Source organism: Castor canadensis, chromosome 5, assembly GCF_047511655.1.
Source record: "Castor canadensis chromosome 5, mCasCan1.hap1v2, whole genome shotgun sequence".
In the NCBI taxonomy this organism is placed as follows: Eukaryota; Metazoa; Chordata; class Mammalia; order Rodentia; family Castoridae; genus Castor; species Castor canadensis.
Window position 1 is genome coordinate 165,300,684 of NC_133390.1, and position 24,671 is coordinate 165,325,354.

Below are 24,671 nucleotides of genomic sequence, written 5' to 3' on the forward strand. Positions count from 1 at the left end.
CTTACCTGTCCTCACCCCTCCCTTGTGTGCTCTCGCTTTCATCATGCAGGTACTAGTCTTTGGACAGCCACAGGTACTGGGCTCACACAGAAGAGAGAAGGATATGCTGCTCTAATCTGTTTCAAACTTTGTGCCCAGGACTCTAGCGAGTGTGGCACATGATAGTGCCTTGAGTTCAGGAGCTATCGTTCAAACATGATGCGTAACTCACACCTTGTTTTCCCTCCGTTTCCTTCTTCTTATCATGGGTTCGAAATCACAACATGATAGTCCAGTTCCATGCATGATCCTACTAATGGGAAAAGTATATTGTTCTCAAGGAAGATGTTCATGCAGAAATATGACCTCACTTGCAATACACTTTAGCCTAGTGGTCTCCAAGAGTGGGTAGGTACAAGGACCAGGGCCTTTTCATGACCAAGTTGTCATCGTTCTAAACGAGAAAAACATAAGGCAATTGTCATGAGCTCTTCATAAAGCTAAATGTATCCAATTTGAAAGCCTGTCTTTTTTCCTGAAATCATGTCCTTTCTACATTTTTAGAATTATATCATTTTTATGAAATGGTAATAGAGGTGGTAATGAACTATAGGTTGGTCCCCCAAATCGTTTAGATGTTACTGGCCTGTGAATTACAAGCCATGTACTTCTGCCATGGAGAGGTTTTACATAATACTGTCATCTCTTCATAAATCGAGGGTCTTTTCCATCTACTACACAAAGATCAGGTTGCTATGCACAAGAGATTTCTCCTTCGTGTGTGTGTGTGTGTGTGTGTGTGTGTGTGTGTGTTTGTGTAGTTGTGAACTCCACAAAGAATAACATGTATCACTGAAAGGATTGGATATGGCTTCAGTTCAAGTTCCAGTTCCTTCTCTTTTTCTCTGACAAGATTTTGACCACATTCTAGACAAGATGTGGTTGATTGAGTACCTCCCCTTCTCCTGCAACAGAGGAAGAAAACTTTTCCATGAGGCCCAAGACTGCTTATAAATAGTGGGGATGAATTCTGTTCTGTCCTCCCAAGTAATGATCCTAAGTGCTGCACCAAGCTCCCTGCAGCTTCTAAAATGGAGATGTTAGCTAGCTGTTCTTCTAAGGAATGCTAGACCTGGGACAAGGTATTTTTCCTCAAGTTCCTTATAAAGGTAGACTGAGGACCATCTGCTTCTAGAAAGTTTATGGGTTCATAAAACTAATCCTGCTCCTCCCTCACCAAATACTCTTGGATTTCCTCCCCAGAGCTCCCTCCCAAGCCCACTGTCCATTGGTGTCTATTTCTGCATGAGATCTCAGTGATTTAAGCCCCGTCGTGGGCCTGTAGTCAGGCTCCAGCCTGTGGGTGCTTGTGCCTTTCCATCTTCAGATTTGCTAGAAGAATCCTAATCAACTGTTACCATTATCATTTTGCAAATGATGAGAAAGGCTTGGAGGGTGGGGGAGCCCTTCAAAAGGAATCTAAGACCAGGGTTAGAGCTACTCAGGTACTAGGCTACATCTTTCCAGCTTCAGTACCAGTGCTCTTCCACTTGCATTGTTCTGCTTTTCTATTTTGTCTTGTCTTGCAATCTCATGGCGTCTCAGGATACAAAGGAATGGGTTGGGTATAGTGGCACAGGTCTATGATTCCAGCACTTGTTAAGCTGAGGCAAGAAGATCTCACGTTTGTGGCCAACCTGGATTACATTGTCATACTCTGTCTCTTAAAAAGATGTCACATTCTATTACTTGAATCTTAGCCATGTTGGCTTTTTGGAGATTATTCTTTGCTTTACAATGGACTGCTTTATAGTTTGTTCTAGTTTTACAAGTTTCAGGAAAACATATTGTATTGGTTTGTGAGTTCATTACTACACCTGCAGGTTCTGTTCCATCTCTGATATGATAAATCATATCACCTGCAAATGCTTGGTGGGGGCTTTGGGTTACTGTATCCCTTGGGCACAGACCAATTTAAAGCTCAAGGATCCTGTACTCTTGGGGCAGAGAAAAATGCTGGGATTATTTTCAAAGCCCAGGGACTGATACTCATGGAATGAGCACCATGGAAGTTTGCTAGGACTAGGTCTTCTGTTCTATATTAGGACAATCTGAATCCTTGAGTTTCTGACTTCTTTGAAGAAGGGATCAATTACCACTAATCACCTCAATATGTGGCATGTTTTTTCTTTCTTTAGGATCATCAAGATAACCCAACTGTGTGCTGTTGTGTTGTCTCCCAACTCTGTTGTCAGAAACCTCACTCACCTTCAATGATATAGATATTCACTATCTTCAGCCTGAAGAGGATTCAATGAAGCCAATTCAGTGGGAGCAGCCCAAGGGGCTTCCTTACCTCATACAGCGTGATGACCCCATTAGTCTCATTGGGAGGTTTCCACTGGATGTAGATCTTTTCCTCAAATGGGCCCCCTTGGATGGATTCAAGAGGAACAGCTCCTGGAACTACAGAAGGGAAAACTTCAGAACTTGATGTTACCTTCCTTGTCATTTTTCCAGCCCCATTGACTTGGAACAGGGGTAAGTAAAGTTTCTAAAAAAGACTAGGTAGCAAATGCGTTAGGATTGATGGGCCACACAATTTCTGTTGCAACTACTCAACTCTGCCATTCTCACACAAAACTGGCCATGGACAATCCATAAATGAATAGCTGTGGCTGTGTTCCAATAAAACTTTATTTGCCAAAGTAGGCAATGGACTGGATTTGACCTATGAGCCATAATTTGCTGACCCTCTTTAAAAGGCTATTGGTTTTTCATCTGAAGATTCAATAGGTCCATTGCTAAAGTGGTAAAGCAAATGTGGTCAGGGCAAGGCTTTGACTTTGCCAGCAAGTGGAAATCTGGAATTAGGTCTTTGTTTTAGGATTGGTATTTGAGGAATATAATATGGGCCTCACCATCCTTTTATTGATTCTCAATTTCACAACCCTGCCAAGTTTTCTGTAGCTTTGGAAAGGGTTCCCCCAGTTTCCAGTATTTGGATACAACAGGAACTAAGTGCCCTGAAACCTCACCATGCTACGAGAAGTCAGCTAGCTTTTCTTGCTGCTGAATCTCCAATCTCTGGCATGGGGTAGATGCTTACTACTTATTTACTGATTGGATGGAGAGGTGATTGAATGACTAATACCAGCATTTTGGCTTAATGAGCTCAACCTTTCCCGGGGCTGCTTCTGTAACAGGAAAGTCTCCCTACCAGTCCTCCTGCTAGATTCCAGCATTCTCACAACAGTTTGGAAGATGCTAAGACAGAAACTAAATGATTTCCCAAACTTTCAGCTATAATCCCCTAGAGAATCATGAATCCATGCAAATCGTTACAGATCTATTTATGCTACAGCATTATGAAGGCAGGTACTTTTACCAAGCACTTACTCTTTGATCAGAATTTTACGTACATTATGTCACTTAAGCCACAAAATAGCTCAGCCCTTTGTGCTGATAAGGGAACTGAGGCTCAGAGAATTAAATAACTTGCTCAAGGTCATATGGCTCTTCAGTTATAAAGAAGGAGATGAACACCTGGCTATAAGCTTCAAAGCACATACTCTTAATCACTGTGCTATGCCTCTCTACATAAAGCTTGGGCCATATCTTCCAATCAGGTCTCCATTGTTAAATTAAAATATATTTAGCTTTTCTCATTATGGACATGATATACAGAATTTGTTGAATATTAATAATATACAAAAAGGTTTTAAGCAGAGAATGAATGAAATCACTTAAAATACCCACACTCAAAGATATTTTTCCAGTATTTTATGCATATAATATATATTTTATCTTTTAAAAAGATAAAATATGCCTATGTGTATGTGTATTTTATTTTTTAAAATTTAATCCCTGCCATGTATATTGTGTTGTGATCTGTTTTTATCACTAGACAAATCACAGAATTAAAAAAACCCTTAAGTATTCTTTGGAACCATGCATTTTAATGACTACTTAGGAGGGTACCCCCATTATAGTCAAAGTTACCAATATTGGGCATTAAAGTTTGAATTCCTCATGATTATGAATATCACTGGAATGAACACTTTTATAAATAAGTATTTACATGCAACTTTCCAATGTCCTGAAGATAAATTTATGGCAATGAATTTACTAGGCCAAAGGAGATTGGCTACTTTATTTTTAAGGCTTTTGACACATATTACCAGATTGCCTTCCAGAAAGTTCGTATGAATCTGGACAGAAGAATATGCCTTGTCCTGATTTCTGCCAACACTATTTAAAAAATTAAGTGCATCTGTGTATCGTTTTTAGAATACCAGAGAGCACAGACTTTTTTTTCAGTTTAATTAGTCATTTGCATTGATTCTTTTAGGAACATGCTCTCTATATCCTGTGCTCATTTTCTTCCATGGCTCTTTATTTTTGCTCTTCTTTGTCTTATGGACTTGTGACTAAAATCTCTTTTTAATGTATTTTTTGCAGAGTTTACAAATTTTTGTCAGGTTTTCACTTGTTTTAAAAATCTTTTAGGTGTATAAAAGCTCTTAATCAAACCTCCTATTGTTTTCACTTTTCCACCTTTCTTCTTTGCAAATGTTTCTTGAGTATTTACCATGATCAAGGGACTGTTGAGGACATTAGGAATGCACCACTAGCAAAGAGAAATGTGGTCAAATCCTTGACAAACTTTATGGTCTGAGAAGGGAGAGAGAAATTGAATAATTATCCCTACAAGTATTTCATGAAAGTTCTTATCAAACCTCTGAGGTAATGTCATACGGAATTGAGGGAATAACAAGCACAAAAAGTGTAGTCTGGCAAGTCAAAGTGTTGAGGTGGAGATGACAAATAAAAGCAGAAGTTTCTAGGTCAAAAGGAAAGAGTGTTGGTATGTAGTGGGTAGATTTGTAAGGTGAAGGGTAGAGGGGGGGAAAGGAGATTTCTATAATCATTCTGGGGAGAAAGGATGGTAGCTTGGACCAGGATGAAGGAGTGTAGGAGTGAAATAGATCATACTTGAGATTTTAATCATGCTAAACTAACATGACTTAGAGGTGACGGATGAAGGAGGAGGAGGATCTGTTTGATTAAGACAGTAAAAGAGAAGTAACATGTTATGGAGGGACCTGGCACATATGTTTTATAAAACTGGAGGATCAGACTGTTGTTTAGAGAGGGAGAGGCAGTGTTGGAGTGGAAGAAGGTGAGTTTTGAAGAAGTGCTTCACTCGAAGTAGAACATCCAAACAAGGTGGTAGAACATCCAAACAAGGTGATAGAACAGCAGTTGGTAATATAAGACTGGGGCCAATGTTTGGAAATTGAAAATCATGGTCAGGGAGTATGTCTTGTAGCAAGAGTCCAGAGCAGAGGAAAAACGGCAGGTGTAGGACACAGCTAAGAGGAACTTACATGTCTTAACAACCAGGAGGAAAACAAATGGAGAAACTGGGAGGCAATATTCAGAGAGGCAACCAGAATACCAGGAAGTAGAGCTGTAAGTGTACCATGGGAGGAAGGAGAGAGGCTCATGAAGGGACTGGCTATCAGTGATGGTCAAGACTGAGCAGTCAAGAAGAGGTCTTGAGTTTGCCTATTGAAGCTACTATCCCTCAGACTACTTGTGATCTGAGCAAGAGTAATTTATGGAGAATGTTGGTGTTGCAAGCCATCCTTGAAAGGGCTGAAAAAGGAACAGAAGATGAGGTGAAGGTGAAGAGAATGCAAAAATAGCATGAATGAGGTATGGAGCCAAAATAAGGTCCACTCCCAATGATGGGAGGGGATATGGCATGATTAAAACAACAAGGAAAAAATCTGAAATAGAAGCTCAAGGTGGAGGGGTAGGAAAGAAAGAGAAGCTAACACTGGGAGGGTCCTGGAAAGGCAGATGTGAAGGTGGGTGGAAAGAAAGTACTTTCTGTGAGAGACAGGGGGAGAATGAAAATACAGCTGCTTTGGGATTGAAGTTCCTAATGCTCTATTCTGCCCGGGAATAGGGGTAAAGCCACTCCCAGGAGTGCAGGGAAGCACGTTACATCAAGAATTTGGGAAGAGTTGAGAAGGTTTAGTGGAACGTGAGCTGAATAGAGAAGTGGAGATTCTACTCATTCATCTGACGGTCTGCCTGGTGGAGGTGGAGGCAGAGGCGGAGGCGGAGGTGGAGGTGGAGGAAGGTCTGCCTGATGGAGGTTATAATGGTGAGTCACAGGCTAGTAACACTAGGCCATTTGGTCTAACAGATGAATAATTATGTTATGACATTTTATAAATTATCCCATCTTTTCCTTTTTACATATAACACTGGAATCCATGTAGAATGTATTTTGTACATTGTACACAGTAGAAACCTGGCTATAATTCTTTGCACTTTACTCATGACAATTACTTGACCAGTCGTAACTTTCCCCACTGATTTAAAATACCATCTTTCCACCGTGTTATTTTATATCCTGGCATATGTTTTGTGACTGTGACAGTATCTGTGTGTGGGATGACAAGTTTTAATACTTGGTAGAACAAGTCCTTCTCCTTCATTCTTTTTTGCAAAGTGTTCTGGGATGTAACTACCCATTTATTCTTCCAGAAGAACTTTAGAATAATTTTATGAAATCTCAAAACTATTCCATCAGAATGATTTTATTATTGTTATTATTGCAGTACTGGGATTTGAATTCAGGACCTTGCTCTTGCTAGGCAAGCATTTTACCTCCCGAGCCATGCCCAATGCCTTTTTCGTTGCTGTTTAGTTATTTTTCAGATAGGGTCTTGTGTTTTGCCCAGGGTCAGCAATGCACTTCCATCAGTTCCTCCTACCTATGCCTCCCACATACCTGGGTTTACAGCTATGTACCAACACTCCCAGCTTATTGGTTGAGATGGAGTCTCACTAACTTTATTCCCAGGCCAGCCTCAAGCCACGATCCACATGATCTCAGCCTCCTGAGTAGCTGGATTTATAGGCATACTCCACCATGCCTGACCCTCTCAGAATTATTTTTTCAGTAGCATCCTATTTTGGGGGGTTTATAACCATGAGTCCTCCTAATCAATAATATTATAGAAATCTTCATTTATTAATGCTTTTTGTCACATCCTTTGGTTCAAAATATGGAGTTGTTTTGTTTTTTCCTACAAAGGTGCATTTTCAGGCCTTTATAACCTTGTTTCTATTGCTTTTGTATTATATTATATAAAAAAGTTTCTCTATAATGTTTTGCATGTTATTACAAAGTATATGTGGTACTGTAATGTTTGAAGAATAATTATAAAATGAACACACTGTACCACTGAAGCATCCCATATGTGAGTCGCTATTGACTCCTTTCCTCCTCCTCCTCAACAACCACAATGTCAACAAAAACTCAGGTACAGTACTGAATTTTATGTTCTATTTTTATTTGAAGTTACAATTATATCACTTAGCCTTTCTTGGTTTCCTTTAGATGCACATGGATTGCTATTGTAAGGTTTGCATGCATCGCTCAACACCATTGGAAATGCATCCTGCTGATCTACGTAAGTTGCATTTCCTTTATCTCCAGTAAGGAACACTGTCTTACTGTATTTATCCCACTGTTTCACCATAGATGGACATTTGGGTGATTTCCAGATGGGGCTATCTTAGAACATGGCTCATATGAGTATTTTTGCTCATTTAGTTGAACATACATGAGGCTTCACAAAGGGATAGCTAGGAATAGGACAGGTAGATTAAAGGGCAAATCTGTCTTCAGCATTACTGAGTAATGCCAACCTGTTTTCCAATGTGACAGTAGCATTTTATATTCCTCCACACAATGTTCTGAACGTTTCCACTTTCTACTTCCTTAAAAATATTTGGTATTATCAGGTTTAAAGTATTTGACCATCTGATATATGTAAATGATATTTCATTGAGGTTTTATTTGTATTTGCCTATTTACTAAAGAGACAGTGCATTTAAAATATTCCTGGTAAATTATTGCACTTTTCTTGTTGATCTGCAGTTTCTTTATAAATTCTTGATCCTGATTCTTTTATTGTATAATTTGTTGTAAAAAGTCTCTCAGCATGTCTTGCATTTGTCTTTCAATAAAGTCAGTTCTTTATTATAATCAAATTGATCAGTTTGTCAATTTTCTCTGTAGAGAAAGAAAGACAAAGTTGGTCGCAGATACAGATTGTGCCTCACTCATAACACTGAATAATTCCTCCTGCAAAACTCTTTATTGTTCATTTACCTGAGGACTGTGGAAGTAACCTTGGTATCCACAAGGGCAAACCAGAAGTGCCAGACATTTAATGTCCCCACAACATCTTTCAATATGAAAGATAGGAAGTTGAAGAATGGGTACCCCAGTTTCTGTACCACTTGGCTGAGTAATGCTGAAACAAATTCTTCTAGTTCCAGTCAAATTATCTCAAACACTGAGAACCTAAATATGATGACAACGATGGCAATGATGATAGTGATAATGATGCTTTCCAACCCACTGTGGACTGACAGGACCACAAAACACTGTAAGAATGGATTGCAAGGAAGGTAAAAATGAGAAGTAGAAATGAAGTTTAGAATCAATGACACTGAAAGCTCCTTTTGAAGACTTCTCTTTATTATTGTACTTATCTTTTCACAGACTGGAAAGAGTTAACGAGCCAGTATTGGTCTTCAGGCCACACATGGAATGGCACTGTCCTAACCCAGTGATTCACATGGTGACAGCCTGGTAACATGCCTTGTATTGGCTTCTTTTCCTTCCCCGTCCCTCCCTCTCCCTTACCAGTGTAGCATCCTAAATAAACTTCTTCTATTGGAATCTGTATCTTGGGGTCGGCTTCTAAATAAATTCAACAAAAAAACCTTGTTTAAGAAACACTTTCTTTACCCCAAGGCCACGAGAGTATTTTATTAAACTCTTTTCAAAAGTTTTAAAGTTATGCCTTTAATAAAAGGTCATCAACCCACTTGCAATTGAATTTCATGCATAATGTTAAGTAAGGATGTAATTTCAATTCTTCCCCCATCTTAGCAGCACTTATTGAAAAAACTGGTTAATTGATCTGCTGTGGTTATCTGTAGTTTCTATGACATGTCCACTCATGTGAAGTTCCTGTTTCTAAGTTCTACTTTGCTTAATTGTTCTGTTAGAATGACCCCATGTTAGTACCATGCTTTCTTTTTTTTTTGGCCGGACTGAGGTTTGAACTCAGGAATCATGCTTGCAAAGCAGGTGCTCTACCACTTAAGTCATACCTCCAGTCCATTTTGCTCTGGTTATTTTGGAATGGGGTCTCACAAACTATTTGTCTGGGCTGGCCTCAAACTACGACTCTCCTGATCTCAGCCTTCCAAGTACCTAGGATTACAGGTATGAGCTACCAGAACCCAGCGAGTGCCACATTTTCCTAATCAACAATGATTTGTAAGTCTTAATTATATGAGTAAGTTCTCATATAGTTTGAAATTCATGCTTAGGAGTATCTCAGCTATTCTTACGGTTTCTTCTTCTATATGCATTTTAGAACAGCTTGCATAGTTTTGAAAATGTTTGTTTTTTTTGCATTGGAATTTCATGAACCAATTGGAAGATAATTTATGTCTTTTTAATATTAAGTTTCCCACCCACAAACATTTCAGATCTCTTATTTAGGCCTTCTTTAATGCCTTTCACTTCTCTTTCTCTCTATGAAAACTTTTGTTAAATGTAGCACTACATAACATATTTTTATTGCTATTGCAAATAGTATCTTTAAGAAAATATCACACCCCTATTAGATGAATAGAAATGTAATTGGTTTCTAAATGTTGACATCTTGACAAATAGAATATTAATTCTAAGAATTTGTCTCCAGACTTCTTCAGATAATCTATATAGATAGCCATATCATCCATACTTGAGAGTTTTGTTTCAATCTTTTAACACTATTTTAATTTTTTGTCTTCAACTAGGGACATCAAAACAATTTTTAATGGAAATAATGACAGGTATATGTGTTTTTCCACTTTTAGAGATAATGAGGCCACTATTTTATCCTTGAATATGGTGTTTATAGATTTTTTTTTGTAGTTATCCTTTAACAGGTTAAGAAGGTCTATTTTATTCTTGGTTTTCAATGATATTTTGTTTTTAAATCATGCTGAGCTTTAACTGAATCCATTGTGGTAATGATACATTTTCCCTCTCTTAGTATGTTAATGTAGCAAATTACATTAATGGATTTACTAAAGTTGAAGCAATATTGATTTCTTGAAATAAACTATATTTTTCCTATTCATACACAGTTTTTGATTGTTCGCTAATGTTTTGTTTCAGAAACTGATTTCTTTTTTTCTCACTATAAGCTTGTCTGGTTTTGAAGTCAAGGTTATAGTCGTATCATGTACTGAGGGCAAGAATGGTCCTTCTTTTCCTCTCTTGGAAAGTATGTAATCACTCAAATTCTTTGAGTGATTTCTTATTAACCTAGAAAACCTCATGACACTATGAAAAGTTTAAACCACTGATTCTATTTCTGCAATTGCTGTAGAACCACACAAATTTAAAAATCTGACTCAGATTTTTAAATTTGTGTTTTTCCAAGTCTCCTAAATTTCAAATGTAACGGTATAAAATTATATACAGTGTTTTTATTTTCTTCACCATTTTTTATGGTGAAAGAGCTCTTTACAAACACATAAAACAAATAAGCACCTCATAAATTTAGCTGTAGCCAAATTAATACCATGACCTTGCTTTCTTTAGAGTTTTACTCCTTAAACACTCATCTGGAAAATAGTTCTGAACTCTTTCACAAAGATCAGTGTGGGAGAAGTAATATCTTTATGATGTTAACTTTCATTTCATGAATACATTCTAACCCAGTTTTATTTGGGTATTCTTATTTGAGAATGAATGCATGTTAGTGTCTTTGTTTTGTTTTTTAAAAATCTCGTTTCTTGCTGTAATTCTTTGGGGACATTTACTTTGCTTTATCATATCTGTCCTCTGTAATAAGAATGGAATAATTTTTCATCTGTCCAGTAATTTTTTTTATGAAACCATGTAAGAGGTGGTGTGGATGTTTTGGCTTAGTGGGTCAGTCTGCTATTGATTACATGAGTCCCTGTCCTAAGTATTTCCAACTCAGAGGTAAAAGGAAGAAATTAGACATATGCATGCATTAAGGGCAGATAGGGTCTACTTGTCTTGTAGGGGAGTGGTATGGAGAGTAGTTAGGGAAAGGAAATAACCAGGCAAGAGGAAACTTCTCTGCAGAGAGAGGACTCTTTAGATGTTTTGGGAGACAGCCTGTATTTATCAGGAACACTGCCATTTCCTTTCATTGGAATGTCTCTTCCCAATGACCATTTATTATTAAAGCCTCTCCTTTTCCTTATTTACCATATGTCCTGGACAGGAGCTTGAAGCAAGAGCACACATTCTCTGCACTGTGGACTGGCATTTGAAGTTGCCTATAGCATTAAGCCCACTCTACCCACTACTCCTGTCTTCCAGGTCTATTCCCTCCCCTCCCCCTGCCTTCAGCCCTGGTGAGGGGAGCCAAGGGTGGTCTCTGTCCTCCACATTCCCTTGCATTAACTCCTACTGGCATGGGTGTATAATATCCTCTTCTAGTTCTCAAGGCAGGTTTGAAGGTGTTTGTCTATTTCTTTGAGAAGGTAATTTAAGAAGAGTAATCTTGAATCAAAACTCAAATTTTCATCATTTATCTATATTGTACTATCAGGGGATGACTGGTAGTACAATAGACCATGGGTTGAAACCAGATTACCTGGGTTTGTATCCTGTTCTCATTTGTTTTCTGTTTAATTTGGGACAAGTTACTTAAGGTCTTGGGGTCTCACTTTCCTTACTTTAAAGTGGAGATCAGAGTGGTGTCTACTTCTGTGGGTTGTTATGGGGGTTCAATATATTAATACTCATAATTGCTTATCAAGGTGCTCCTCTGCCTCAGCCCATGGCATTCTCTGAGGATTCCTCCTGTGTAGCCTGGAGATCATACTTTGAATTTTTGAGAACCAATTAGGATTGTTACAATTTCCAGTCACATCCTTCCCTTAAGTGTTTCTTTCTGAATATGATTGTATTGCTTACCATAGAAGCCATGTCTCCTCCCAGCTTACTGAGGATGCTAAATAGCTTTCCACACACTTCTTCTGATTTCTATGGTAAATAATTGTAAAATTTATTTTGTCTCCAAGGACTCAGGATTCATTGATTCGATAGCATATTTATGTGTGCATATTATCTACCTGGCACTGTTCTAAGTGCTTGGTGTACAGTAAACAAAATAGAAAGAAAAATCTTGTCTCTCAGGAGTGCATTCTACTGAGAGAAGACAGATGATAAAAGGTTCAGTGAAACATGCAGTGTGTCATATGATAAATGCAAAATATGTCATATGATAAATATGTGAAGCAGGGAATAGAAACAAGCGTGGTGTGCAAGACTTCCAGGTTTTAATAAAATGGGAGGGAAAGATCTCCTTGAAAGGTGACATTGGAATGAAGACCAGAAGGAGGTGAACGATTATTTTTAGTGAAGGTTATTGGAGTCAGAGGGAATAGCAAATGCAAAGATCCTGAGGCAAGTACATACTTGGTATATTTGAGAAGAACAATGATTGGATTCCTGGATTGAGACAGAAAGGAGTGGAGTAGAAGGAAATGAGGTCAGAGGCAACCAGAAGTGAGAATTCTGGCCACCTGTGGGCCTCATAAGCCATCATATATCCTTGGGGATTTAATGTCAGAGACATGAGAAAACACTGGAGGATTCAGAGCAGAGGGCTGATGTGTTTTGCCTTGTAGCTTAACACCTTCATTCTGGCTGTAATGTTAAGAACAGAATGCACAGGCCAGGGCTGAAGCTGAAAGGCCATTTAGTTGATTGCTGTGATAACATACTTTGGAGATCATAGTGTCTGGGACCAAAGAGCCAGCAGTTGAGACTATGAGCAATGGGACAATTTGCTCGATGTCTCTGTGCCTCTATATTGAAGGAGGAGCCAAGAGAATATGCTGATTGATTATAGGTGAAGAGTGAGCTTAACTGCTGCTTAGCACAAAGCCAAGGGAACCAAGCAGAGACAATGAAACAGGAAGGAGTTTTCCTTGGGGTTGTGCAATCTGGGGCCTCTGGTCTGACAAACAGAAAGAGTCAAGATTTTTGCCTTCAGCCACTAACAAATGGAATTTATTAATGGAATTAATAATGGGATTCCACTACTAATGGAATTGGCTTTGATTGAAATGGAGAAAACAGTGGGAGAGGGAGTCTGGTAGTGATTAAGGGGTGATTAGCAGCCCAGCTATGGATTGCCTTAATTTCAGAGACCTATGAGCAATCCAGGTGGAGAAGTTGAACAAACACTTGGACAGATGACTCTGGAGGATTGGGAAGAGGTGTGACCTAGAGATTCAACCAGGTAAATTATTAGCATGTGGATGGCCTTTAAAGCCAAGTAATTGGAGGGAATAATTAAAGAAATGAATGTGGACCCATGTTCAGAAAACTGCGGCCCTATGGGCAAATCCAACCAGCTGCTTGTTCCTGTAAATAAAATTTTATTGGAACATTTCCACACCTAATCATTTATACATTGTTGCTGGCTGTTTTCCTGCTACAATAGTAGAATTAAGTAGCTGCCAAAGAGACTGCCTGGTCTACAAAGCCTATCTTTTAAGATCTGGCCATCTGTTGGTATAGACATGAGGGAAAAGAGTCTCAAGACTTGAGATAATTGGTTGAGATGTTTAAAAGAAACTAGAAAAATATCAAAGAGGAGGAGACCCTGAGGGAGTACACTGAAGAAAGGAGAGAAATGTGTGAAGTCCTGGAAGGCAAATGAAACAAAGTGTCTTAAGGAGGATTTGATAACTGGCTGTGCTAAATATTGCCAATTGGTTAAATAGTAATATCTGACTCTCTGAGTAATGATAATGGATCTGGTAAGATCACAATCGACCTTGAAGAAATTATTTTAGTGAAATGGTAGAGATTTGATCTACTTTGATTGAGGGTGTTCAAGAGAGGTGGAGGGGGAAATAAGCATATAGAAAAGAGTCGATGTGATAGTAGCTGTAAGGTAGGTCTGGGCATTTTTATTTCTGATGTGTGTAATTGATAAATATGATTGCTTATAGAGAAAAAAATTATTTTCTTTTATTCATATATGCATACAATGTTTGGGTCATTTCTTCCCCCTTCCCCCTGCCTTCTCCCTTACCCCCCTCCCCCCTACCTCCTCGCTATCAGGCAGAAACTATTTTGCCCTTATCTCTAATTTTATTGAAGAGAGAGTATAAGCAATAATAGGAAGGACCGAGAGTTTTTGCTAATTGAGATAAGGATAGCTATACAGGGAGTTGACTTGCATTGCTTTCCTGTGCATGTGTGTTACCTTCTAAATTAATTCTTCTGGAACTAACCTTTTTAGAGAAAAATTTTGATATAAGATAGACAGCCAACAATTGCTAGAGAAATGACCTTTTGTAAGGAAAAGGAAGTAAGGATTTGGTGCATTAAGTAGGGAAATGGATCTTTATTTAGGAAACAAGAGACTCATATCTAGAAACAGGAGGGATGGTTGCATAGGTGGACAAGATGTGGGTAATAAGAGGTTAAGGGAGTCAAATGATTTCAATTTGCTCAGTAATATAAACAAGATCATCAAGGAAGTGTGGGGACAGGGTGGAGGTTCTAGAGTTGTGAAGCCAGGGGAGAGATATTCTATAGGACAGTCAAGGGACGAATGCACCAGAGAAACACAGCAGCTCCAGGGGTGCTCATGGCTACAGAAGCAGCCAAACTGGTGTCATGTGGTCAGCTACAAAAGTGAATACCAGGATAGAGAGAGAATTAGATGGAATCAAGGTCATGAATACATTGACATGAGAATGGGACTTAGATGATGAAGGAGAATGCAAGAGAGTGACTGGAATGATTGGTCAAGGAAGTTAAGTTGAGGACAGAAGGGAGCAAAGGCAGAGAATAGGTAGTAGGTCCCAGTGGATTGAATTGAGGAGTGGACTATAGGAGTTGATGGAATAAAAGACTGGAGATGTGGCCCAAATGAGATATATATAATTCAGATTAAAAACAGTCCCTTGCCCATGACAAACAGAAGTTTTGCACAGATCCTTGATTTGGCTTTTTCTAGCTAAAACCCTCAAATCACAGTCTATCTACTTCTATGTTGGCCCCATACCACTTAGCACAGTTCTTGGCAGAGGGTGAATCAAGAGCTTCAACATGTCGACTCTTCTGTGGTACATCATAAAGAGGCTGGTGATAGTATTCATCTTCATTTTACAGATGGGAGGCACTAATGTGTACAGAATGCAAGTAATTTAACCAAGGTGGCCTAACAAAATGAGGACTAAAGCTTGGATATAGCGTAGATCCTACTGTTTCTGAGTATTTCCTGAACCTGTTCTTTCTTCCATCACCTGGTGGGTCCATGGCTGCAGGGGCTCTTCTTTTCACCCACACTGCCAGAGGTCAGGATGTCCTTTTCAACAAAATAAACTGGGTCTCTCTCTCTCTCTCTCTTTCTCTCTCTCTCTCATTGTAAGAAGACTTTGTAGTGAAAGATTCCCTTTTTTGTCTTATCTTCTAAGTTTGTTCCTCTTTTCCTTTCTTTCTGCCTTTATAATTCTTTAATGAGCTCACATTTTCCTTGTCCACAATTCCATTTCTTCTATCTAACAGCATGGAACTTTCCATCCTTTTGACAGAGTTCTACAACAAAGGTTAATTACTTTATAATTTCATTCTCTTAAAAAAAAAAAGCAGACTCGAATTGCTAATTTTAACTGTGCTTCTTGTCAGTAGGTTCATATAAATTCACTGTAATTAAACCAGATGTTTTCTTGTGCTTTAAAGTCAGGTGGTAATTTAAGGGAAATTTCCATTTCAACATAAAGGAGGATAGAGTATTATCAAGGGAATATTTCTCCATTGCTACTCTCCCTTCCCCTGTTTTACCCTATCCTCCCTTCTACCTTCTCCTTCTCTTCATTTCTGTATATGAAAGGTGGAACTGGCAAATGTAAACTTGGAAGGTAACCATGAGAACTAGCAATGCAGCACATACAAAAGCAGAAATCTGTGCAATTCAACACAATTTCTCACCCTACTTTCCTTATGTATATCATTTTTGCCCCTCCATTTCAGGCGTTACTTTTGTCATTTGGTTATTTGGTTCTTTATAAAGAGGCTTGGAAGTAACTTAGGAAAAATCAAAATAATTTGATGTGAGAAAAGTAAGAGATTTAGATAATTTCAATCTACTCATGTTTTCTAGTCTTATTGGAGGACAATAATTTCTTTTAGATAAATATTTACACCTGATGACGTCAAATATAGACTTTTAATTGAGCAACACAATGCTATGCTACTTAATGGTTTACCACTGACCAAACACAAAACAAATTGTTTACCAATTTCCATGGTGTAAATATTCCTACCATAGTTGATTTCAGGCAATGGAATTTGTTACTGATCTTAGAGGGGAGAAGAAATGCTGAGGATAATCTTTAGCAAGCTGAACAAATCAGCTCAGTACATAGCTGAAAGACAGCATACAGAACACCTACTTATTGAACAGTGTCCATACATGGGACACTGATATCATGAAAGAGACATGGACTCTGATGTCAGACATTCTTTCACTAATTCATCCATTCAACAAGTCGGTAATGACATACTATGAGTCAACACTGTTCTTAATGCATGGGAATATACATCAGCGAACAAAACAAAAATTTCTGTTCTCATGAAGCTAACATTACTTTTAAGGAGACAGAAAATAAACTAAAGAAATAAGGGAAGCTTTGGCCAAGTATAAGATTGTATATAATGTGATCAGGAAAGGCCTCACGGGTAAGGTTTTGGGATGTGTTAATTCCTCTTTGTAGCAATAGCATCAGTATCTCAGTGTCTGTCAAATGTAAGGACACAGAGTACAGGACAAGGCCTAACACACTGTGGACATAGGAAAACATAACTTCAGTTCTCCTTACCCTTTATGATCACTCCAGGTCATCTTTGTAAACATCCATAGTGCACTCTGTGCTAACAAAATGAGGCCTTCAAGACTTACTAAGGTAGTATAACCTTTTATCCTGATACCATACAACTCTGGACTGCATTGCTATTTCCTTTTATACTTTACTTCTTACTTTCCTGTTTTCAGGTTTTATGTGTCACATCTTGCTGCTACAGATGTACCTATCCCAAACAACACATAGCTTCTTTCTAACGTACTGCAACCTGAGAATTATTTGCATTACAAATGTACATGAAATGAAGTACTCACTCCTGAAATATGCCAGTATTCCTTACAATTGAAGCAGCTAAGATTAGTCTGAATATATTACATTAAATGAAAAAATGTATCTATCATATGCTATTAATAATATTACATATCAGTTATATTAATATTTGATATACTTTTATTTATCATAATCAATTATAGTTATGTATTATTAATAGTATGTGGGAGCCTAAATTTCTTTATTGTACAATAGGGAAGAATGTTGCCACTTGCTCTTTCTTATTTGGTGTTAAGATTAAATGGATCTACACTGCTGGTGAAAATGCAAAATGATATGATACTCTGAAGGAGCATCTAATTGCATCTACATTTACCCTTTGGCTCCAGAAATCCCATGTTTAGGAATTTATCCTGAAGACATATTTCCACAAATATCAAACAACATATATACAAAGCTATTTGCTACAGTAGTGTGACAGTGAATAATTGAAACTGTCCATGGGACACTTAGGCATGCCCATCCACACAACCATGTGGTGTGATGAAGCTGTAAAAAGAATGGGGAATTTTGCACAAATTGAGATAATTTCCAGTATCTGCTAAGTGAACAAAGACACAAGATGCAAAGTATAGCTCTCTTGGTACCTTTTAGGAAAGAAATAGGAGGAAGAGGGCTGAGAGTGTGGCTTAGTGATAGATGCCTGCTTAGCATGCACGGGGCCCCAGGTTTGACCCTCAGCACCATCAAATAAAGAAATTGAGAAATTAAGAATCTAAGAAAGAAAGAAAGAAGGAAGGAAGAAAGGAAGAAAGGAAAAAAGAAAGAAAGAAAAGAAAGAAAGAAAGAAAGAAAGAAAGAAAGAAAGAAAGAAAGAAAGAAAGAAAGAAAGAAAGAAAGAAAAGAAAGAAAGAAAAAGGAAGGAAAAATTTACTTTTTCACAAAAATTTACTTATTTTCTTTTTGCAAAATGAACTAGAGGAAAGATAAACTGAAAATGAATGAAAATGGTTACCTTTCAAGTATGGACTAGAATAGAGCACAAAAGACAAATGTGGTGGCAATATTTCTCATGGTGTACCTTTTTATAGAGTTTTGACTTTTGCATGATGAAAACAATAAAATTTATTTTTAAAAATGAAATAAAGGAACTTAAATTGGATATCAATTTAATATTAAAGCCATATGAAGCAAAACACCAAACTTGTGATCACTGTGTTCTGACTGTAAGCCCTCAGTGGGACATAGCCTTGGGAAAAAAAAAGTTGAAATCTTTAACCTAACTTAGTAGCTTTATTGTTTATTGGTGGACTTTGTTGACATAATTTTGGAACTTTTTTTTTGTATTGTAGGATGGAGCAAATGAAAAAACAGTTGGAAAATCAGGAACCTCATTGTGGGAGAAGGGAGATACATGTGTAAAATGTGCAGAAGAATCTGGAAGTACTGAATTTGCAGGATGAGTTCATGGTTTAAAAATGCATCAATTATATTCCTTTGCTCTTTCTACTGGAGAGGCTAGAGACAATATTTCTCCATTGAGCACACCTAAGACATATTTCTTGAATCCAAAATACCACTCTTGACTGAAAGCACCCAGAAATCCCTAAATAAATGGCTGACTTGTGGTCTTGGGCAGAGACATTCCAAAGATGGTCTAGCACATTGTCGTGCCAGAAGTATGGGAGCATAATGAGGACATATCAAAGGGACCTATGAGCCAGCTTGAAGGGACTCCTACTAGCCATAGTTGTGACTTGAGCATTCAAAAGAATAATAATAGTGGGAATTTTAGTACCTTGAGTCAAAAATGATCAATGAATCAACAAGGGTGCCAAGCACTGGAAGATGAAAAGAGAAAACCTCTTCCATAAAGAACACTAATCAATTAGTATAGAGGGGATGACAGATTTAAAAATCACTCTTTTATAATCACAAATGTAATAATTGATTTAGTAAGTATTCAGGAGTGACAAAACCACTGAGTGAAGATTTGTGGAGTACACGATACTTATGCCATCTCAAAGTATCATGGTATTGAAACTTCACGAAGAGGAAAATAAGGGATTTGATTATCTTCATCTTAATTAAGCGACCATATATACCATCACCAACAGAGTGGCTCCCAGATCTTCTGTACCCCTTGAAAAGTACAATGAGAAAAACACACCACCACTCACATCACATGTTGCCAAGCCAGAATGAATTGCATTCTGGTTTTGTCATATAGAATCAAGTTTAATATTATTAGAAACATGAAATGAACTGTATATTTAATCATTTAAAATAATGCTAATTTTCTTAGATGTTACATGGAATTATGGATATGTCAGAGAATGTCATTATTTAAAGGCATGAATGATAAAGAGTTAAGGGATTAAGTATTATGATTTCTGCAATTTATTTTCAAATACTTAAAAGTATGTGATTATATATGTGCTGTTTCCATATCACGTAAATGAAAAAGTAAACATAACAAAGTATTAACAAATGTTCAATCAGGGCAAAGACTTATAGGTCTTCTTTGTACTAATCTTTAATTTTTATATAGCTTGAACCATTTCACTATAAAATCTTGGGCAAAAGTAGAACAGGAGTCACTGTATATAAAAATCCCATTGGTGCCTAGCACATTGTAGGGACTCATAAATGGTAGCCAAGATGAAACCACCTTCAACATGGTTTTCATTTTTCAAAGCCTCACATATTCCATTTCAAAGTCTTGGCTGTGGTCTGGTTAAAGATGGAGGAAAACCGTGGAATAACAGAGCTGTGGTTTTGTCAGAGACATTTGTGGAAAAGAGAAAAATAAGAATCTGTTTAGTCTTTTATCGACAGCTGCTTCCCAGATGGAGCTCAGGGGGCTACAAGTTTCTCTTTCTAGCAATATATAACTTTCCAAGCCCTCAAAGGTCCTGGGGTGCTGAAATGCTAAATTCTACAAATTCCCCAGAAGTCAATTTTGGAGGACAGATGAAAGCAGCATGGAGCCAGTGAGCTCAATTTGAGAGACTGCTCTCTGACTCCCTGAGGGGAGTTTCAGTTAAGGACTGGAGCTATGCTCCATCCTCAGCTTGTGGTCAAAGGGAATGAGTTCCCTAGCAAATGCAAATGGTGCCTCCTCCCTCTTTAGGAAGAATGGAGCCTAGTACTGGCATACAGATAGCATTCACAGACAGGTGTGGTGATGCCTGCCTATAATCCCAGGTACTCTGGAGGCTGAATTTGGAGGACCACTTGAGTCATGACTTCAAGACGAGCCTGGGCAAAATATGAAGACCATGTCCCAAGAAACAAACAAAATACTTCGCAAAAGGCATTCACATTCTGCTGAGACCTTCTAGTAGTTTCTAAGTGAAGGCCTCAGAAGAACTACAGAGCCAAGACTGGTGTCTTATACGCTGCTGTTTTTATTATGATAATGTCCACACATCTCCTAGAGCAGGACTGGATGTTTTATTAATGATGTTTGATATAAATTTAATTTCAAAGCATTGCTGCTCCCACATTGTTTTTGATAAAGGCTTTGTGGCTTATTTATTTTTCTCTTGGGAGAGGTTAAGACATGCCTTAAAGGTGGAACTTGGAACTTGCTGGTACACATGAAAGTGATCCTCAAAGAGAAGTCCAAGGTGGGCCCCAGAACATGCCCTGAGCTGCTCACATCTTGACCAGACCCTATGGTCATTTTCAACACTCGCTCTTGCCTGCCCAATTCTAGGGGGTCCCCTGGGAATACTGGTCCCTAAGTTACCCTCTCTGCCCCCATTCTGTTTCTCCAATCAGGACTCAAGCACACTGCCACTCCTTGAGCGTCTAGGTATACTTTATACAACCAGTGCAAGAGGATGGCTTGAGCCTGAGAAGTATCTGAGAGCAGGTTGGTGATTTCTGAGTTGCTTATACTAGAGGCTCCTTTGTCAAGAATACTTTTCTGTGACTAGGTGAAAATATAGTAGCTAAAATTGTTGAAACTTACAGTCTGATGGGTCTTAGTCTAATTTCTTCATTTACCATCCCTTTTAATGTGCACAATAACCAATAAGGCAGGTACATATTATTAGATCAATTTTATAGATGAGGAAACCAAAAGATTAAAGAGTATGTCCCAAATGTACTCATATCAGAGTGTATTGTTCTATCTGTTGGAAGGGGCTGTGCAGTTTTGAAACAGTGGAGCTAGATCTAGGGAAAGATATAGCTGGGAACATCTGTGATGCACAGTACACCCTGGTGAGCTCCTCTACTGGCTCAGGTTGCAGCCAACCTTTGCTGGACTTGGTCAGAAGTTGTACTTTCATTTCCTTCCCTTCCCTGTCCTACTTCCCCCATCCCTTTCCTAACCTTCCTTGGAGAAACTTTCTTAATCATTCATTTGTACACAAATCTGCATCTCAAGAGTCAGACTTTGAACTAAAGAAGAAACCCCATAAGGCTAGAGGCAGTCTGGCAAGAGAGATAAGTGAAATATGGCCATGGAGAAGTGTTTCTTTGATAAGTCCTAGAACTGTTGAGTTCTACATCAATAAGACAGCTACTGTGTGGAGTTACATGCAAATTGCAGTAGAAATCTGTGAAAGAACATTCAAGAAGTTTGAGGTAAGCTGGACACCAGTGGTTCACACTTGTAACCCTAGCTACTCAGGAGGCAGAGATCAGGAGGATCACAGTTCGAAGCCAGCTGGGGCAAATAGATCGAGAGACCCTATCACGAAAAACCCTTCACAAAAATAGGGCTGGTGGAGTGGCTTAAGGTGAAGGCCCTGAGTTCAAGCCCCAGTACCACACACACACACACACACACACACACACACACACACAAAAAGAAGTTTGTGGCAATCAAATAGAGTTTCCTGGAGGAAATAACATTCGAGCAAAGTCTTGAAATGATGCAATCATGGAGGAAGACGTATTCCAAGTGGAAGAAATGGCCCTGGCAAAGACAGAGAAACAGGAAGTCATGTGTTCTATGAGTTTAAGAGGTTCCATATTCCAGAATCCTCCAGTTGGAAGGCCTGTTGGAAGATACATTACAGTAAGGAGATTCTTTAGAACTTTGTGGGGTGAGGAGGTGAAGTGGGGTGGGAGACATTGAGGCTCCCGGGCTGACTTTCAGGTCATTATCTTGATCTTCCAGAAGCAGCTGACTGAAAGGTGAGGAACACAGGAGAGAAGTCACTATAGTAGAGGAAAATACCTTTGAATACTTTGTAGTTGAGATGCCTGGGTTATTCACCCAGGTGAATAACCAGCACTGGGCACATTCAATGTACACAACAATCTTTTTATATTATTTTATTCTTACACAGAATTATCTGATTTCCGATCTCATAATATTAATAACAGTAAGATATATACTTTCTCTTTCAGCAGGCACCTTTGGAGTGAAACTTTGGACAGAAAAGGTGGTAGGAAGTGAGGAGAGGGATGGAAACAGTGAAGGGTCAACCTGAATGCATCTGTATGATAAGAGCTGCCACTGTGTATAGGAACATCACCCCCTGGAGTTGAGTTGTGCAACATGCAGCCTAAATGGTCCTTCACTGAAGATCTTGGGGGGAAAGTGGAAAGATTAAAGATGCAGGAAAAATAAAACCTCATCTGCAACTGGCATGGCCTGTGAGCAGATTCAATATTCCCCTTCCCCCAGCAAGCTGGTCTCCCTTGCTCACCGTCCTCTTCAGTCTGTACCACCAGCTCCTCACTCTCCATCCGGCCCTCAGGGTTGGACAACAGGAGCCTCAGCCGGATGGTCATGAAGGGCCGCAGGCCCCGCAGAGTGTAGTGGGAAGAGGTCTGGATGACCTCCTCGGCCTCGTACTGTTGCTGGTTGAACACGTACTGGTACTGCACTGTGAGGTTGTAGCGATGGCAGCGAGTCACCGCATAGCCAAATGGCTCCCACTGCAGGGTCAGCTGCCGGGCTCGGATGTCCACGATCTCCACATTCTGCGGACCATGCACGGGGTCTGCAAGACACACACAAGGCAGTCTGAGAAGTCTGTCATGAGGGCAAGTAGACATTATGCTAAACAGCAGAGAAGGACTGTTCTGGATATATCTCATCTTCTCTCTACATGAAAAAAATCTTCATGATTTTTGCTACATATAGCACAATTTACATAACATTTTTCTTTAAATCAGTTTTCTTTTTCTTATTTAAATACCCATATCAAAGAGAAAATAAACATAAATATATGAAGTAAAAACTTGCCATAAATAAATGTTAACTATAAAAATAAATACAAAATTGTTAAATTCCCAGGGCTCATCAGGGCACCACTGATAACCATCTTGGGTACCACCAGCTGCACACACAACACTTATGGCAAGTAGCGGTTTAGTTGGCTGCTGGAATTCTGGCCTCCTTCCTTATATTTAATTCAGTCACATATTCTCCCCCTGGAGGTCAGCCTCCCCTCTTCAGTTAACAGTATCCAGATGCACAAGTTGAAAATTGAGTCACATCCTTCAAAGTCAACACCCAGTCTATTAACATGGTCACTATGCCCCACTGACTCTGCCTTTGAAGTTCTTCCTTTCCATGATAACACAAAGCCTTCTTTTCTAGTATCTGACCACAGCCCTCCATGCTTCTTTCTCTCTAGTGTCTCCAAAATCATCTGTCTACCAAGAGATTCCACCAGGCCCCATCACTCCAATGCTATCTCCCATCCTTTTCATCCCATTGAGCTTGGTTCCAGAACCCCATATGTAACATTGACTCTGTCTTATTTTTAATAATACTCTAATATTAATGCCTTTCACAAGGTAAATAGATGCTTTTGTATAAAACAGATAACAAGATTTTTTTTAATCCCTTAGATTGAGGGTTACGCATTTGTTACGGCAGAAATAGAATATCTTATAGGCTCCCTGTAAGTTCTTATGTCATATTCTCTTAGCTGAGAGTAAATAATCACAGAGATTAAATAGTCATTTCCCAGTTATTTACATAACTTGGTCTATCCCTATTTGGGTCTAGTTTTTATTTCATTTGTAAATTGATGGTAATGATAGTAACTAACCTTATTGCAGGGGAGGGAGAAGTCAAATGAGGTATTTTTAAAGGAGTCAAAATTGCACCTGGAACTTATTAAACACTCCATATATGATAACCATAACTTGTTTGTTTTTCAGTAATAGGAATAGTGATAAAAATAACAGTAGTGCTTCATATGTTATATACATCCTTAATGTCTTATAAATGGCAATGCTGGGTGGAATTAACCTTATACAAGATAATCAACTAGGATTGTATTATCTCTCCAGTCCATTATCCCTCAGAATGTTTGGGTACAGCTGCCTCTGCACCAATACAGCAATAAGAAGCCATGGGGTTGGGGGCTGTTGGTGCCAGCTGAGTCACCTAATCTATCCTTATGAGGAAAATGTAACTTGTGTCAGAGACTTAATAAGGATCACACTTCACAAAGTGTCAGAGAGCCTGGTGA

At 38.6% G+C, this 24,671-nt stretch overlaps 1 protein-coding gene and 1 long non-coding RNA gene across 14 annotated transcripts in view; one reads left to right on the top strand and one right to left on the bottom strand.

Moving 5' to 3' along the window:
• The window catches only part of LOC141423408 (uncharacterized), a 77,847-nt gene extending 69,017 nt beyond the window's left edge, over positions 1-8,830 (top strand). The window contains exons 3-5 of one of the 3 annotated variants that reach the window (XR_012448260.1): positions 2,178-2,520; positions 7,403-7,475; positions 8,576-8,830. This is a non-coding gene — a long non-coding RNA (uncharacterized lncRNA). Of the gene's footprint in view, positions 1-2,177; positions 2,521-5,956; positions 6,097-7,402; positions 7,476-8,575 lie in introns of those variants that run through there. The other 2 variants (XR_012448263.1, XR_012448262.1) reach the window with 2 other exon arrangements.
• The window catches only part of Ptprt (protein tyrosine phosphatase receptor type T), a 1,025,960-nt gene that overhangs the window by 365,359 nt on the left and 635,930 nt on the right, over positions 1-24,671 (bottom strand). For all 11 annotated transcript variants that reach the window (XM_074074791.1, XM_074074788.1, XM_074074793.1 and 8 more), the window contains exons 8-9: positions 22,890-23,186; positions 2,336-2,445 (exon numbers count right to left, since the gene is read on the bottom strand). In XM_074074791.1, coding sequence (XP_073930892.1) covers positions 2,336-2,445; positions 22,890-23,186 — 407 coding nt within the window. The remainder of the gene's footprint in view (positions 1-2,335; positions 2,446-22,889; positions 23,187-24,671) is intronic.